Here is a 17,562-nt window from a genome sequence, read left to right as displayed (position 1 = left end):
GGGATAATTTTCAACGATTTCCCAAACTGTCTCATGATAGTCTCCATATTTAGATTTGGGCAGTCTGCTAACCAAGCTCCCATTCCCGGTGTGTTGCCATCAAAACGTAATGTTTTCTTCGGACATTGATAAAAATTTGATATTGAGATTTTCCCATATTTTGTCCTTTGGAAGAGAGCGTCAAGTTGATTGTCTCTATCTGCTGTTGGTAAGTCGTTTAGTGATGTCAGTGCGTAATGCCTGGCCTGTAGGTATGCAAAGAATTGTGTGTCAGGTAGTGCGTATTTATCGTTCAGTTCCTGGAATGAGTAAATTGTGTGATTTAGTTTATGCAGGAGCTGCCCTATTCCAAGGAATCCCTTCTTTTCCCAAGCCTCAAAAGGGTAATTCGCCTTCCCTTACTGAAACCGTAGGTTTTTAGTAAACAGAAGAAATAGCGACTTGTTCCTTTGTAAAGAGAGTGTTTTCCTGGCTCTATACCACGCTTTATATGTGCTGAATAGTAATGGGTTGTCTTTTATGGCCCTTGGGACCTCGTGAGAAGGCACATGTAACAAATATGGGAGAAGGCATTCTTACCAATGAATTGCTTCTCACACTCACACAGAGGAGACATTATTCACGTGTTCAATCATCTGGTGTTTGAGGAGATAGTCCTTCCGTGAAAAGGTTTCCCCGCACTCCGTACATCTGAAAGGTTTCTCCCCTGCATGAATCCTCTGTTGCATGGAGAGGCTGCTCTTATCACTGAATTCTTTATCTCACTCTGTACATGTGGAAGGTTTCGCCCCTGTGTGAATTTTGTAGTGCGTGAGGAACTGGCTCTTAAAGAAAAAGCTTTCCCCGCACTCCGTACATCTGAAAGGTTTCTCCCCTGTGTGAATCCTCTGGTGTATGAGGAGGCTGCTCTTAAAACTGAATTGTTTCTCACACTCTGTACATGTGTAAGGTTTCTCTCCTGTGTGAATCCTCTGGTGTATGAGGAGGCTGCTCTTTAAACTGAATTGTTTCTCACACTCTGTACATGTGTAAGGTTTCTCTCCTGTGTGAATCCTCTGGTGTATGAGGAGGCTGCTCTTATCACTGAATTGTTTCTCACACTCTGTACATGTGTAAGGTTTCTCTCCTGTGTGTATCCTCTGGTGTATGAGGAGGCTGCTCTTAAAACTGAATTGTTTCTCACACTCTGTACATGTGTAAGGTTTCTCTCCTGTGTGAATCCTCTGGTGTATGAGGAGGCATGTCTTATCACTGAATTGTTTCTCACACTCTGTACATGTGTGAAGTTTCTCTCCTGAGTGAATCCTCTGGTGTGTGACGAGACTGTCCTTCCGTGAAAAGCGTTTCCCACACTCTGAACATGTGTAAGGATGCTCCCCTGAGTGAATACTCTGGTGTGTGACGAGACTGTACTTCTGTGAAAAGCTTTTCCCACACTCTGAACATGTGTAAGGTTTCTCCCCTGTATGAACCATCTGGTGTCTGAGGAGGCCTTTCTTATCACTGAATTGTTTCTCACACTCCGTACATGTGTACGGTTTCTCCCCTGTGTGAATCCTCTGATGTCTGAGGAAGCTGCTCTTAACACTGAATTGTTTCTCACACTCTGTACATGTGTACGGTTTCTCCCCTGTGTGAATCCTCTGGTGTGTGACGATCTGGCCCTTCTGTAAAAAGCTTTTCCCACACTCTGAACATGTGTAAGGTTTCTCCCCTGTGTGAATCCTCTGGTGTGTGACGAGATGGCCCTTCTGTAAAAAGCTTTTCCCACACTCTGTACATGTGTAAGGTTTCCCCCCTGTGTGAGTCCTCTGGTGTGATAGGAGTTTCCCCTTCAGTGAAAAATGTTTTCCACAGTCGTTACAGGTAAAGGGTTGCTTGCTAGTGTGGACACAAAGGTGTGTGATCAAATCCCTATTAAGTGAGAAGTTTTCCCCACACTTACACACAAAAAGCTGAGCACTGCAGCTCCTTCTTGAATCTCTCCGGTATCTTTTGCTTGTCCCATACTTGGAGTCAGTCTGTGCGGTGAGCTGTACAAGGCCTGTAAATTCACCATCATGTGGCACTGGTTCCTTGCACATGTCCAACATGTGGTAGGAATCATTGTTTTTTGGCCCTTCAGGGGTGCAGGAAGTGAACGAGCTTCTGGACATATCAGCGCTCCAGTTCTGCTCCTCGTTTAGGCAGTTCTCTAACAAAAGTAAACAAAAAAGACAGAACTCAAATGTTTTCAATCTGTAAAGCAAATTATGAATAAAAAATACTTTGCAGAATTTACTTGATCACTACTTAATTAACAAAATGTTCTGTTTACTCTATACCCATGGCTTTAAAATTGTGGCCGCTGTATATACAAAAAACCCAATGACTTGGGTGGCGGACCTCAAAGACCCGCAATACAGTATGTTCCTGGCAGCTAACACAGTGAATTAATTTTAATACATATTCTGTTCTATTCATCTATTAATTACTGTAATGATTATATATGTGTACCTTTACAGCCTCCAAATCAGAATTATCATTGAAATTTTCCATGAGATGTAAAGTTAAGGAAATCCTGGTCTGTCTTACTAGTGAGTTAATGATATTAACCCAACCATATAGAAATATATAGTGTAAAGATAGGTGAGAGAAGTATACATAGACACCTAAACTCGCCTCAATTGCTCCCTTTTATGTCTTACATGCCATAGTGGATAAGGTTGAAAAAAGACATGTTCAACCTATGCTAAATTTAGACAACAGATACTTTATCCTATATTTATATTTACCATATATATTTATCCAGTGGAAGGCAAACAAAGATCCCAAGTGAAATATCATAAGGGGGAAAATAAATTCCTTCCTGACTCCAAATAATGGCAATTAGATTTCTCCCTGGATCAACATCCTTCCCACGTTTACTTATTTGGTTTATCACTGTATACCTTTCCTTTCTAAAAAGATGTCCAACTTTATTTATTTTTTTAAAGATATTAAAACAGGCTCAGTGAGTAATGAAGCCCACACTGTAACTGCCCTTATTGTAAAGAACCCTTTCCTGTGTTGCTGGTGAAATTTCCTTTCCTCCAACCTTAAGGGATGGTCCCGAGTCCTTTGTAGTGCCCGTGGGATGAATAGTTCATTTGAAAGCCCCTTGTATTGTCACCAAATATATTTGTATATAGTTATCATATCCCCTCTTAGACGCCTCTTTTCTAATGTAAATAAATCTAATTTAGCTAGCCTCTCATTATAAGTTAGATTGTCCATCTCCTTTATTAATTTGGTGGAGCTTCTCTGCACTTTTTCTAGTTTCATAATGTCTTTTTTATAAGAGTGGTGCACAAAACGGTACTCCATATTCAAGGTGTGACCTTACTAATGCTATATAGAGGGGCACAATTATGCTTACTACCCTTCCATCAATTCCCCGTTTACAGCTAGATAAGATCCTGTTTGCCTTTGCAGCTACAAATAAGATAAACCATCAAAAAGTATAACAAGACTATGGAGAATGTGAAGGAGAAGAGGTTGATCCACAGTATCAAATGCTGCAGAGGTTGAGTAATATGAGCAGTGTCTTTGGCAGCATGGAGGTCATTAGTTATTGTCGTGAGGGCTGTTTCAGTGGAGTGAGCAGTGTGGAAGCCAGATGGTAGAGGGTCTAGGAGAAAATTCGTGGTGAGAAAATGGAGCAAGCGAGAGAATACAAGACATTCAAGGAGTTTAGAGGCAAAAGGCAGGAGGGCTACAGGACAATAGTTAGAAAGACAGGTATGGTCACGTTTGCTCTTTTTGAGTAATGGTATAACTGTTGCATGTTTGAAGGAGGAGGGGAAGGTACCAGAGTAGAGGGAAGAATTCAAAATGTGTGTTAGTGTAAGGATTATAGAAGGAGCAAGAGGTATTAGGAGATGGGAGGGTATGGGGTCAAGTGGGAAAGTAGTAGAGGGAGAAGAGGAGATCAACAATGATACATCCTCCTCTTTGAAAGCGGGAAAAATCAAGGAAGGCAGGAGGAGAGTTAGGAAGAGGTGTAGGATGGGAGGAGGATACAGAGGGGATGTTCTGATGTATGTATTCCACCTTTTCCTTGAAATAGTCAGCAAAGTCCTGAAGTGAGATTGAGGAAGAAAAAACAGGCAGCAGAGGATGGTCTGAGTAAAGAGTCAAAGACAGAAAAGAGTCGGCATGGGTTAGACTTGTGCCTGTTGATTAGTGAAGAAAAGTAGGTTTGTTTAGCCTGGGAGAGGGCACAGTTAAAACATAAATTTGTAGTGGAGAAAGTCTTCGAGAGTGTGAGATTTCCTCCAGAGGCGATCAGAGTGCAGGAATGCAGCATGCGCGTGTGGGAACTTAGTCATGGTCTGGGGTTAGAAGGGTGAGAACGGCAGAGAGAAAGCGTGGCATGTAGATCAAGAGAGGAGGATAGGGCAAAGTTGTAGTTCCTAACCAGGTTGTCAGGGTCTGGAGCAGAGCTGAGAGGAGAGGGAGGAGTGCAAAGTGGAATGAAAAGCTGATAGGTTAATAGAGTGCAGGTCACTGCAGAAACGAGGGGTAGATGGAGGTGGAGAAGGGGAAAAGTGAGAGAGAGAAAATGAGAGGAGATGATGGTCAGAGATAGGAAAGAGGGAAATGGAGAAATCAAAGAGGGAAATGTTTTTAGTGAAAACCAGGTCTAGGTAGTTGCTATCCTTCTGGGTGCTGGCTGCAGTCCACTGTTGAAGGCCAAAAGAAGAGGTTAGAGAGAAAGCGGGAAGCCCAAGGGAGAGAGGGGTCATCAATTTGGCAGTTGAAGTCCCCAAAGAGAAGCAGGGGAGTCTGAGGAGAAAAAGGAGAGCTAGGATACAAAGTGAGAGAGAAAGACAGAAAGGGGGGGGGGTGAGTAGGGGTAGGTGGGCAATAGATGACCACCACGTGGACCGGAAGATGAGAAATTGCAAGAAAAAGGGATAACGCTCAGTGATGATCAGATATATGGGTTTACGGAGGTAGTCCTAAAAACTAAACTGGGGAATAACCACCTATTTCTTTTGGGGGTTGACCTAGCAATACCATCTGTGATATTTCCAGGAGGTGATAGTCTTCTCCCCCAATTTGTACAGTGGGGAGGGAATACTCTTCATGATCAAAGCTAGTGATGATAATGCACATGGGATTACCAAAATAATCACTAAAATCAAAAGAAGAGAACCTTTTCTCAATGTATTTTGTATTACAAAAATAAAGGCATGATATAATATATTTATATACTTCCCTCAAATTCTTCTCACTGCTGAAAGTGCCGGGACCGTGGCAACATGTCCAAGACAGTGGGAAAACTACTTGCCTGCAAGTACAAGTAAATGAACGTGGCATGGCAAGTATGGCAAGTAAGGTCTCAATCGCAATATAAAACACACTAAAAAGAAATGGCCCCCATTCTCTGGAAGAACAAGGCATGGAGGAGAAGGTTAAACAAAAGCAGTCATTTAAACCTAAATCTGGTTATCTATAAAAAATGCCGGACTCTCTCTAATGAAGCAGAATTGCAAGAACTGGAAGGCGAACTTGATAAGATGAAATGGGATATTGTTGGCATTAATGAAGCAAGTAGAAAAGATGAAAGCCTCATTGAATTAAAAAGTGTACACCTGTTATATTACAGAGGTACAGAAACTGAAAGAATCGGTGGCAGAGACTTCATTGTTAACCAGAGCTGGAGAAACAACATACAGTAGAGTACTGAATGAAAGCTCATCGGAAAGAGTAGCCAGAATTGTCATCCAGTTGACAAAGAGATATAGGCTTCAAATAATCCAAGTGTATGCTCCAACATAAAGTCACACATACAGTGACGTGGAAGACTTCTACCATGATATAAACCAACGTAACAAAGGAAATTGTCACCTCAAGGTCATTATGTGTGGACAGACTTGTTGAATATGAAAAGTTCTACATCCTGAATTATATACCAAATGGAATCAATAATGAAATGGACGATATCCTAACAAGGAATAAACACGACAGTTTTGACACAAGGAGAAATTGTAGAGGGAGAAAGGGGGTGGCCCGGGATTAAAGGGGTTACACCCCATTTGGCCATCACCTGACCTCACCCGGGAGTCAAAAGGTTAACTGGGCTAAGACCCAGAACAGTGATTTAACCCCTGTAATGACATGTACATGTGTATTCCCCTGTTTCCCCTGTTCCATTGTAATGTCTGGTTTAATCAGTGTCTGCATCACACACACACACACACTAGAATCCATCCGGGAGCACAAGGGTTAATAGTCCTTTAATGATTATAGCTCTTTGTGTAATTTTCCCGCCTTTTCAGGCACCATTTTGCAGGTCCCCATTGGCCGCCATTAGGGCTCAATGCATTCTAATGGAGAATCTTGTTGTTTCAGTCCTGTTTCCTGTAAAGACCAGCAGGTGGCGTCCGAGAGGGAGAGCGGCGGTTTCCCATTGAAAGTCAATGGGCCCATTGACTTCAATGGAGATTCCTCGAGGTAACTTTCGAAGAACAAGTTGACTGCCGTCCAGACCGCAAACCGCAAAGTGGATACATTTTCAATAGGAGAGCTTTGATCACTTACAAGTCAAGGTCAACGTCAAGTGGCTTGGGAATAAACAGTTCTAGGGCCCCTAGGAATAAAATTCTTTTTGCCCTTAGTTCCTAGGCTTCCCCCCACTCGACCACAACCGGGTCCCCAAATCCTGGACCCCCGATAAGAGTCGAACCAGATGGAGCGGGTCACGCCATAGGCTTTGACGGCGCGGCAGAAACGGCTCAGAAAAATGACTAAGTGGAAAAAGCTGAAATTTGGTACTCCATATCTCCGGTTCCGGAGGGCCCCGCTGATCAAGGTTTAGGGTATCTGCAGTCACAGCTCCGGCACCACTGCAGAACCATCCTTGACCCTCCTGGGCCAACCCGACGGAGTATGGACCCCCTTGAAAGTTCGGGACTTTTCCCATAGACTTCAATGGCGGAGAAACCCCATTGACTTCAATGGTGGCAATTTACCATTGAAAGTCTATGGCGGAGAAGCCCGTTGTTTTCAATGGGGATTTAGTGAAAAGCTGAGATTTCTTTTTTAGCGGAGATTTTTGTATCAAAGTGAAAAATGATTTAATGTGCATTTGTGTATCTCCGGTTCCGAAGGTCGTAGCAAGTCTCTTTTTGGACCATATGGTGTCCCAGTTCTGGCAATGAGAACTGGGAAGTTTGGACCTGCTAGACCCAACGGAACCGGATATTTTAATACGTTTATGTTTTATGTTTAATACTGTGTCCCAAGGTATGGACAAAGACCCAGAGGAAATTCCTTTGCATACCAGGGTAGCAGATGGCCCTAGAGGCGACCCAATGTCTAGGATTTAAGTATTGTTCAAAGGGTTTTGTCACCCTCCCTGTTTATTTGAGGGCGGAGAAGGCTCAAACCAGAGCAGTTTTTAAGTGTCCCATTTAACACCTTTCAACAAAGGTTTTCCTGCCAGAGATCCAAATGGGTAGACTGGCTGGAATTCCATTTGCATATGTGGGGCTACAGAAATGAGACCCCAGAGTTCTACTGCGCCTGTGCCAGCTAGCAGGGGGGCATGTATTAAAATGTGTTCCCACATTAAAGATTGGCTGGAGGTAATTGAAAACCAATCACAGGTACTTAATGTTAAGGATAGAGGGACAAAAGGTTTATAAACTGCTGTCCACCCTATATCCTTTGTCTTCGTTTGCTGATATGGTTACCTGATATCACCTGAATGATTACCGTTTATCCCTGAAATGTTGGCACTGATTACAGCGTGGGGAGACCGAGGGACACCGGAGGAGCGGCTACAGTTTATCTCTATGGCAGTGAACAGACCCGCTTATTGCCCCCAGGTCCAAACCCGCAAAGATGAACTCCAACTGGACAAGCACAGTCTCACCAGGTACGTGGAAGGCACTGATCAGATCGACATGTTCTTAAGGAACTTCGAGACGCAGTGCTGGCGGTACAAGGTGCTCCCCGAGCATAGGGTTGCACGCTTGGACCCGCTACTCTCCGGCTTGGCTAAACAGACATTGATGGCGCTTACAGAGGAGTATGCTGATGACTATGACCACCTGAAAGAACTTTTGCTATTTCAGCACGGTTTTACCCCTGAAGCTTACCGGGGTAAATTCCGGCTGGAGGAGAGGCACCCTCAGGAGACCTATGTCACTTATGTGACCCGCATGGCTTTGTACGGGTTACACTGGGTGGAGGGCTCTGAGGCCAGGACTTACCAACGCCTGCTGGACCTCATCTTTCAGGAGCAGCTCATGCAGCAGTGCCCCCCGGCGGTGAGGGCTTTTGTGTATGATAAAAAGCCCAAGACTTACACCGAGGCGGCGAGGATGGCAGATGGCAGATGACTATGTGGTCAGCCGTTCCCAGATGACCACCAAGGCACCCGCCAATGCGGCGGTCGCGCCGGTACCGGCCAAGAAAGCTGTGAGTACCCCCCAGTGGACCCAAAAGCCGCCTGCGGCCAGCGGGTCACAGAAGGTGGGAGAGCTCCGGCATGAGCGCCGGTGCTACAATTGCAACAGCACTGGTCACATCAGACCAGATTGCCCGGAACCCCTGCGTTCCAACGGACCCTATCGAGGGCAACGCACCCCAGCTGCGAAGCCGGTAGCCCGCGTGCGGGTGGCTTCCACCAAAGAACCAGGACCGCTCATGGAAACAACTCCCTGCGAGACGTCCCATGTCCCCCCTGTCCCGGTTTCATCGGTGCCTACAGCCAGGAGCGGAGGACATCTCAGCGCAGACCTGCAGCAGACGGACGGCCGGAGCAAACATCTTACCCCGGTCACAGTCGGTGACCGGCAAGCAGTCGGCTTGCTTGAATCAGGAGCCGCAGTGACCCTGGTCAGACCTGATATGGTCCGGCCAGAGGAATTGATCCCAGGCCCTGGAATGCAGATCACTGTGGCCGACGGAGAGCCACGTTTCCTGCAGGTGGCCCGCATCTTTTTGGATTGGGGGGTGGGCAAGGGTGTGCAGGAGGTGGGGGTTTTACCCGGTTTGGATGCCGACATTCTTTTGGGCAACGACCTGGGACCGATGACCTGCACCTACGACCGTGTGCCCCAGCCCGCTGCAGTGGCGGCAGTTACCCGGAGCCAGACCGCGGCAATGCCGGCAGCGGCCGCTCCAGTCCCCCAGCCTTTAGGACCAACGTTAGCGGAGGGCACAGAGGAGCCCGGGGAGGTAAGCCAGGATAAGTTGCAACCACAGGCTGACTTACTGTTTCCCCTTACCTTGTCCCCTGACAATGACATGACTGGGGGGTGGCCAGACTTAGGAGCCCAGTTTAGGGAGGCAGTGAAGGCAGACCCTACCCTGGCCGGCGTGAGACTTCGGGCATCCGAATCTCAGGCAGGGGAGGGCACTGAACGCTGCCTATGGCATAAGGGACTCCTATACAGAGAAGAAGGGAACCCGGGGATAGAGAAGGGATTGACCGGTAAGCGACAGCTAGTAGTGCCCCAGAGGTACCGACAGCAATTGTTACGGGTAGCTCACTCTATTCCGTTAGCGGGACATCAGGGGGTCACTAGGACACGAGCCCGGTTATTGCAGCGTTACTACTGGCCGGGGGCATCCCGAGATGCGAGCAATTTCTGCCGCTCTTGTGATGCCTGCCAGTGAGTAGGTAAGGCGGGCGACCGTGTGAAAGCACCCCTGAGACCCCTACCGATAATAGGGGAACCCTTCCAGAAGGTAGCGATGGACCTGATAGGACCCCTCATGATTCCTAGCAGGTCAGGGAAGCGCTACATCCTCACGGTGGTGGATTTTGCCACCCGGTACCCTGAGGCGGTAGCGCTTGGCACCATAAGTGCCAATACAGTGGCAGCAGCTTTGCTGAACGTTTTTGCTAGGGTAGGTTTCCCTAGTTAGATCCTAACCGATCAGGGGTCGCAGTTCATGAGTGAACTGTTACATTATCTCTGGGATGACTGCAGTGTACAACACCGGCACACTACCCCTTACCATCCCCAGACAAACGGATTATGTGAGAGGTTTAACGGGACCCTGAAGCAGATGCTTCGGACCTTTATAGAGGCGGAGGGGAAAGACTGGGAGATTCATCTGCAGCACTTGCTGTTTGCCTACCGAGAGGTACCGCAAGAATCTACAGGCTTCTCCCCCTTCGAGCTACTATATGGCCGCAGGGTACGTGGACCTCTGGACCTATTCCGGGAGGGATGGGAAGGGGAGACAACCGCTACTGATGCTTCAGTGATCCAGTATGTGGTAGATCTCAGAGACCGGTTAGAGATGCTCATGGGGGTGGCCCAGGACCACCTCAGGGCTGCTCCGACCAAGCAAAAGCAATGGTATGACCAGCAGGCCCGTAGCAGAGAATTCATCCCAGGACAGCAGTACTTGTTCTCAAATCCACTCGGGAGAACAAGCTTATGGCTGCCTGGTCAGGACCGTACTCGGTTATCCAAAAGGTGAATGAGTGCAACTATGTTGTACAGGTAGCGCCTGAGAGGCACAAGACATACCACATCAACATGTTGAAAGAGTACAGAACACAGAGTAAGGGAGCAGTGCTGGCCATTTGTAGCCCACTGCTGGAGGATCCGGCGAGCAATGCTCTGCCTGATCTCCTAGGGGAGGCAAGGTAAGGAAACACTGTAGAGCAGGTAGAGATAGGGGCACTGTTGAGTGCTAGGCAGAAGGGAGAAGCCAGGGACATGCTAGCTCAGTATAGCGCCCTCTTCACTGACATGCCAGGGACCACACATCTCACCAAACACCCAGTACACACAGGGGACCTGCAGCCTCTGCATAAGCACGCTTATAGAGTGTCAGCAGAGGTCAAGACCAGTATGGAGAGAGAGATTGAGGAGATGCTGACCCTAGGGGTAATTACTCCGTCCCAGAGCCCTTGGGCAAGTCCAGTAGTCCTAGTTCCTAAAAAGGACAAGACCACCAGGTTTTGTGTGGACTACCGGTTGCTCAATGCTGTGACGGGGTCAGATGCTTACCCCATGCCCCGCATGGATTAGTTACTAGATGAACTCGCGGGGGCAAAGTATCTGACCACCATGGAGGCTAGGGAGAAGTCAGCATTCATCACTCCAAGTGGCCTCTATGAGTTCTTAGTGATGCCATTTGGGATGAAGAATGCCCCGGCTACCTTTCAACGCCTGGTCAATAGGTTACTGGAAGGGATGCAGAGCTATGCCAGGGCTTACTTAAATGACATTGCTCTCTTTAGTAATTCCTGGGAATCCCACATAGGACATGTAGCTGCAGTGCTGGATAGGATCAGGGAGGCTGGGCTTACATTGAAACCCACTAAGTGTATGGTAGTGATGGCAGAGGTCCTGTACTTAGGGCACAGGGTGGGTAGAGGGCACCTCAAGCCAGAGCCAGCCAAGGTAGAAGCCATAGTGGAGTGGCCTGTTCCAAAAACCAAGAAACAGGTCATGGCATTTTTGGGCACCGCAGGGTACTATAGGAAATGTGTCCCATAGTACAGCGCCGTGGCCAAACCCCTGACTGATCTGACGAAGAGGCAACTGCCTGTGCTTATTACCTGGTCTCCTGCCTGTGAAACTGCTTTCCAGGCCCTGAAAACTGCGCTTGCTGGAGCCCCTATACTAGCTGCTCCAGACTATACCAAGCATTTTCTCATACAAACTGATGCCTCAGACTTTGGTGTGGGGGCTGTGTTGAGCCAGGTGGGGGACGACGGCCAAGAGCACCCTGTGGTGTATCTAAGTCGCAAACTGCTCCCCAGGGAAGTGACTTCCTCCCCCTGAACCCGTCCTCGTGGATAACGAAGAGGAATTCATTGTGGAGAGAATTTTGGATTCCAGGTTACACCGAGGGAAACTACAGTACCTGGTTCATTGGGGGGGCTATGGCCCAGAGAAAAGGTCTTGGGAACCCAAAGATTTTGTACATGCTCCGCGACTAGTCAAAGCTTTTTACCGGATATATCCAGACAAGCCTAGCAAGGATCGTCCGGAGAACGCTCTTGGGAGGGGGGAGTAATGTCATATTCTCTAGCCTGCTGTTCCCATGCTTGGCCACCGGGACTGCTGCCACTCTCAATGTCTGGTTCTAGCCTGCAGTACCTATACTTGCCCACTGGGAGTGCTGTAGTGTACTTGCCCACTGGGAGTGTTGTCTCGGACCCCAGGGAAGCACACCATTGAGAAGGAGTGCTTGGCCATTGTGTGGGCACTCAAAAAGCTCCAGCCCTATGTCTATGGGAGAGCTTTCACGGTCATCACAGACCACAACCCCCTGAGTTGGCTACAGAGGATATCAGGGGAAAATGCCAAACTGCTGAGATGGTGCTTGGCTTTGCAAGAATTTGAATTTACTATTCAACACAAGAAGGGCAGTGAAAACAGCAATGCTGACGGACTTTCACGCCAGGACTATCCCTCTGAGACTGAGTTCCTTAATGGTGCCAGCAGTGCCCCACTCCCCGTTAGGGCCAGTGGGCCACAGGTCACCCATTAAGAAGGGGAGGTGTAGAGGGAGAAAGGGGGTGGCCCGGGATTAAAGGGGTTACACCCCATTTGGCCATCCCCTGACCTCACCCGGGAGTCAAAGTGTTAACTGGGCTAAGACCCAGAACAGTGATTTAACCCCTGTAATGACATGTACATGTGTATTCCCCTGTTCCATTGTAATGTCTGGTTTACTCAGTGTCTGCATCACACACACACACTAGAATCCATCCGGGAGCACAAGGGTTAATAGTCCTTTAATGATTATAGCTCTTTGTGAAGTTTTCCCACCTTTTCAGGCACCATTTTGCGGGTCCCCATTGGCCGCCATTGGGGCTCCATGCATTCTAATGGAGAATCTGGTTGTTTTAGTCCTGTTTCCTGTAAAGACCAGCAGGTGGCATCCGAGAGGGAGAGCGGCGGTTTCCCATTGAAAGTCAATGGGCCCATCGACTTCAATGGAGGTTCCTCGAGGTAGCTTTCGAAGAACAAGTTGGCTGCCGTCCAGACCGCAAACCGCAAAGCGGATACATTTTCAATAGGAGAGCTTTGATCACTTACAAGTCAAGGTCAACGTCAAGTGGCTTGGGAATAAACAGTTCTAGGGCCCCTAGGAATAAAATTCTTTTTGCCCCTAGTTCCTAGGCTTCCCCCCACTCGACCACAACCGGGTCCCCAAATCCTGGACCCCCGATAAGGGTCGAACTGAGAAGAACGTGTCGCGCCATAGGCTTTGCCGGCGGCGGCAGAAACGGCTCAGAAAAATGACTAAGTGTGACATGCTGTATTTTGGTACTCCATATCTCCGGTTCCGGAGGGCCCAGCGGATCAAGGTTTGGGGTGTCTGCAGTCACTGCTCCGGCATCACTGCAGAACCAGCCTTGACTCTCCTGGACCAACCCGACGGAGTATGGACCCCCTTGAAGGTTCGGGACTTTTCCCATAGACTTCAATGGCGGAGAAGCCCGTTGTTTTCAATGGGGATTTAGTGAAAAGCTGAGATTTCTTTTTCAGCTGAGATTTTGGTATTAAAATGAAAAATGATTTAATGTGCATTTGTGTAACTCCGGTTCCATAGGTCGTAGCAAGTCGCTTTTTGGATCATATGGTGTCCCAGTTCCGGCCATGAGAACTGGGAAGTTTGGTTCGGCTAGACCCAATAGAACCGGATATTTTAATACGTTTATGTTTTATGTTTGATACTGTGTCCCAAGGTATGGACAAAGACTCAGAGAAAATTCCTTTGTCTACCAGGATAGCAGATGGCCCAAGAGGCGCCCCAATGTCTGGGATTTAAGTGTTGCTCAAAGGGTCTTGTCACCCTCCCTGATGATTTAAGGGCGGAGGAGGCTCAAACCAGAGCAGTCTCCAAGTGTCCCAGTTATCACCTTCCAACAAAGGTTATCGTGCTAGAGATCCAGATGGGTAGACTGGCTGGCATTCCATTTGCCTGTGGGGGGCTACAGAAATGAGACCCCAGAGTTCTACTGCGCATGTGCCAGCTAGCAGGGGGGCCTGTCCTATAATGTGTTCCCCCATCAAAGATTGGCTGGAGATAATGGGAAACCAATCACAGGTACTTAAGGTTAAGGATAGAGGGACAAAAGGTTTATAAACTGCTGTTCCCCATATATCCTTGGTCTTCATTCGTCTGTGTTAGTCTTCATTGAGTCTTCGTTTGCTGGTATGGTTACCTGATATCACCTGAATGATTACCTGATTGCTGAAGAGAAATGCTACATCTAACTTCTCATTCCCCAACCCCTAAGTAAGTGTACTTCTTGTCTGTTACTGTATTATTCATGTGTTCACCTATCCTAAGGAATAAAATCACTTTATTATATCTAAGACTCGTTTCAGTTCAAACCCAGTTATTTTTGTGTAATATTAATGCACCTGTGGAGGCTATCGTCACAGTGACGTTGCGTTTCTGTGGCAACGTGACATCAATGCAAGGACGTTAGAAACAAGGCAAGCAGGGGAAAAAAAGATTGGGCTCCCCTGCATTAAGCAACCCTATAAGAACACACTGGGGAGGCCTCCACAGTATGTTTTTGACAATCCTGTAAAGCACACTGTAGCCAGCTATATTATCGGATACAGTGTAACATCACGGTCTCCAATAAATGAATCAGAGACTAGTGAACGAAGACTCTTTTCAGATACATTGTTATACTACTGCCCTCAAGCAGGAGAACTAAACCCCACCCAATTAAGACAAACAACCGCTTGTCACTATACAAACTGTTACATATGGCTACCCTATAGCATCATATAAACTGCCCGCGTTCTCATTGTCACGATGGACACACTCTATTAACAATTTTATATTTTGGGGATCTCGATTGAGCATACAAGTTGAGCAAAATAAACTGACATTTATTTCCTTAATAGACAAACACACGACAACCTTAGAATATACTTGACAAAACACTTACTGAGGGAGAGAACGGGATAAAATGTCCAACAAGGAAACAAAGCACCGGAATATTGTCTTTTAAAATGTAGTCCTGTTGCAAGGGCACAAATTGCCAACCCAATATTTCTTGGAATGATGCAAAGATCTTTCTGGTCCGTCGGGGTTCATTAGATAACCCCCAGCACTAACGAATTCCTGAAGCAGAGTTATGTCCTTGGTTCCGTTGTAATAAACTCGTTGCGTTCTGGAATCGATGCTGCTCTTATCCAATTGTAGAAGCGAGTTGGAAATTCAGTCACATCATACAGAAAGAAAGAAACACACCAGGGATAGCTTGGGGAGCATGTATATAGGGTCTGATACCATATCTCCAACATACCTGCCCAATCCCCTTCGTGGGAACCTTTTAACCCACCAATCCCCTTTTTGCCCAGTTTGCAGAGTGGGCACTACAGGGATTTGCGACTGTTACAGCGCCTGTGTCACCTGACACCTTGGCTGCTTACCATATGTGTACTCCCCTTTTGACCTGGCGACTCCCAGGCTAGGAGTTGCCCTCAAAGTGTGAACTAGCCCAGAATATCCCATTCAACAAACATCCCGGCTAATTCACACTTGCGGCTCTGGGGGCTTTCAACTTCAACACTTCCCCAGACCCACAGGCACGGCCTCAACAGGGGGTCCCTGAAGTTTGAGAAGAAAGTGCCCCCAGCTCATATGTGTAAAAACATTTGGACACTGGCTGCATTACAAAGGCAAGTAGAAAAAATGTATCCTGCCTGTCCTTTAAAAACTGCAGCCCAAAATACACATTAAAAATATGTGTTTCCCTTATCACAAAGTTATCATTTTAATATGTCTGTGCTTGGGGTGTTACTCTGGGGCTGCACACCAAATTTCACGTGGCTAGCCCGTTCCGTTCCCGAGTTAGAGGCTTCTCTTGGAGGCGGCAATATTAAGGCTATGGGATTACCACGCCAATTGACTTGCGGTTAGCCGGGTTCCTACGCCAATTGCCTGCTGCCTTTCAAGTTACGCTTCTAACCGGGACTGGATACATTGTATCTGGTAACCACTTGAGTTTGAAACCGCAACCGTTTCATTCAATTGACCTCGCGGTTACGAGTTCAAGCCTCAGTAATGGATACCTATGCTTCCCAATGGAACAAAGAGACCGCGCCACGCGTCTCCAAGTAACTGGCGGCTCGGCTCTCTCAGCCCCATCTTGTGCCTAAAAACAGTAATGCAAGCATAAAATCACATACAGCATTGCAGGCACTTGCAATCCTGCAAAATGGGGACAACAACGCACAGAGGAAAAAAAATACATGGGTAATTCACATAAAATTACCCCCTTCATTCCCCAATGCGAATTAGGGTTAACCAGCCGAGCATATTGCCTTTATTAATGCGCTGATTAACCCTATTTTCGCTACACACATATACAGCTAGCGGATTACATATTGTATATCATCAAACCGCAATTGTCACTGCCCGTGGGATATGGGAATTACCCCTTTTATTTATTGTTGACATACTAATAAAAGTTATTTTAACCATTATCAGATCTCCAGATCATCTGCTTTGGGGCTTATTTCACGATAAGACTATTTTACTACAATGCGTAATACAATCACACACACATTTGTATGGATTTGAGTGCATGCAATTTGGGGCCTTTCTGACCAACTGTCTCCATCTGGACAGTGGACTCTGAACGCTGTTCTACTTAATATACTCGCCTGGTTAGGAAATATGAACGTATAACTTCTATTTTTGCATGAGAAACATATCAGATTATACATAGAAACCCCTGTTTTTATATTATTTGATTTGTATAATCACAACATTTACAAATATCTATTTGTTATTCTTGCAAAGTGCAATCAGATTCAGGATATGCAGATTTAGCCACATCCCCTGATACTCAGCAGAATCCCCTAAAGAATGCCTTTTAGGGTACATTTAAAAACTTTACGTTTATTATAGTGTCAGGACAGCCATATCTAAAGTTCCCCCCCTTACAAAACCAGATGTCCTTATCTCTAGATACCATCAGTCTTATGAACCTAAGGCCTGGTCAGGGGTTTAACAGGCAATAAAAACAATTATTGTATTTTTAAGACAATTTGTGCCATATTGATTAAAAAATACTTAATCATTTCTGCCATATTTATTACAACTCCCATAACGGCAAAATAACCAGATATCCCATCCTTGTAAATTTTAGAACCATCAAAATATATACAATACTCACTTAACAAGTGCGGATCCATGCTGGTAGTGGGCAGCGCCCCTCTGTCCATGCTGGTAGTGGGCAGCGCTCCTCTGTCCATGCTGGTAGTGGGCAGCGCCCCTCTGTCCATGCTGGTAGTGGGCAGCGCTCCTCTGTCCATGCTGGTAGTGGGCAGCGCCCCTCTGTCCATGCTGGTAGTGGGCAGTGCTCCTCTGTCCATGCTGGTAGTGGGCAGTGCCCCTCTGTCCATGCTGGTATAGTGGGCAGTGCTGCTCTGAAGGTGCTGAGATATAACGTTCCTTGAGTAATGTGTGTTGGATAGCAGCTGTGTCTGTATGAAAGAGAAGAAACGTAAATAGTAGAATCTTTTTTTCTTGGAAAAATATATAGCATTTTGTATAAGCTTTAAACCTAAGATT

The 17,562-nt window shown here is 46.7% G+C and overlaps 1 protein-coding gene across 1 annotated transcript in view; it reads right to left on the bottom strand.

Annotated features, from left to right (window-relative positions):
- Positions 1 to 761: 761 nt before the first annotated feature.
- Positions 762 to 17,562, bottom strand: part of LOC142492501 (uncharacterized) — a 93,037-nt gene continuing 76,236 nt past the window's right edge. Inside the window, exon 3 of the mRNA XM_075595187.1 lies at positions 762 to 2,194. Coding sequence (XP_075451302.1) covers positions 762 to 2,194 — 1,433 coding nt within the window. The remainder of the gene's footprint in view (positions 2,195 to 17,562) is intronic.

This window comes from Ascaphus truei, chromosome 4, assembly GCF_040206685.1.
Source record: "Ascaphus truei isolate aAscTru1 chromosome 4, aAscTru1.hap1, whole genome shotgun sequence".
Lineage (NCBI taxonomy): Eukaryota > Metazoa > Chordata > Amphibia > Anura > Ascaphidae > Ascaphus > Ascaphus truei.
Note: the sequence above shows the minus strand (reverse complement) of the source record. Positions and strands in the feature narration are given on the sequence as shown.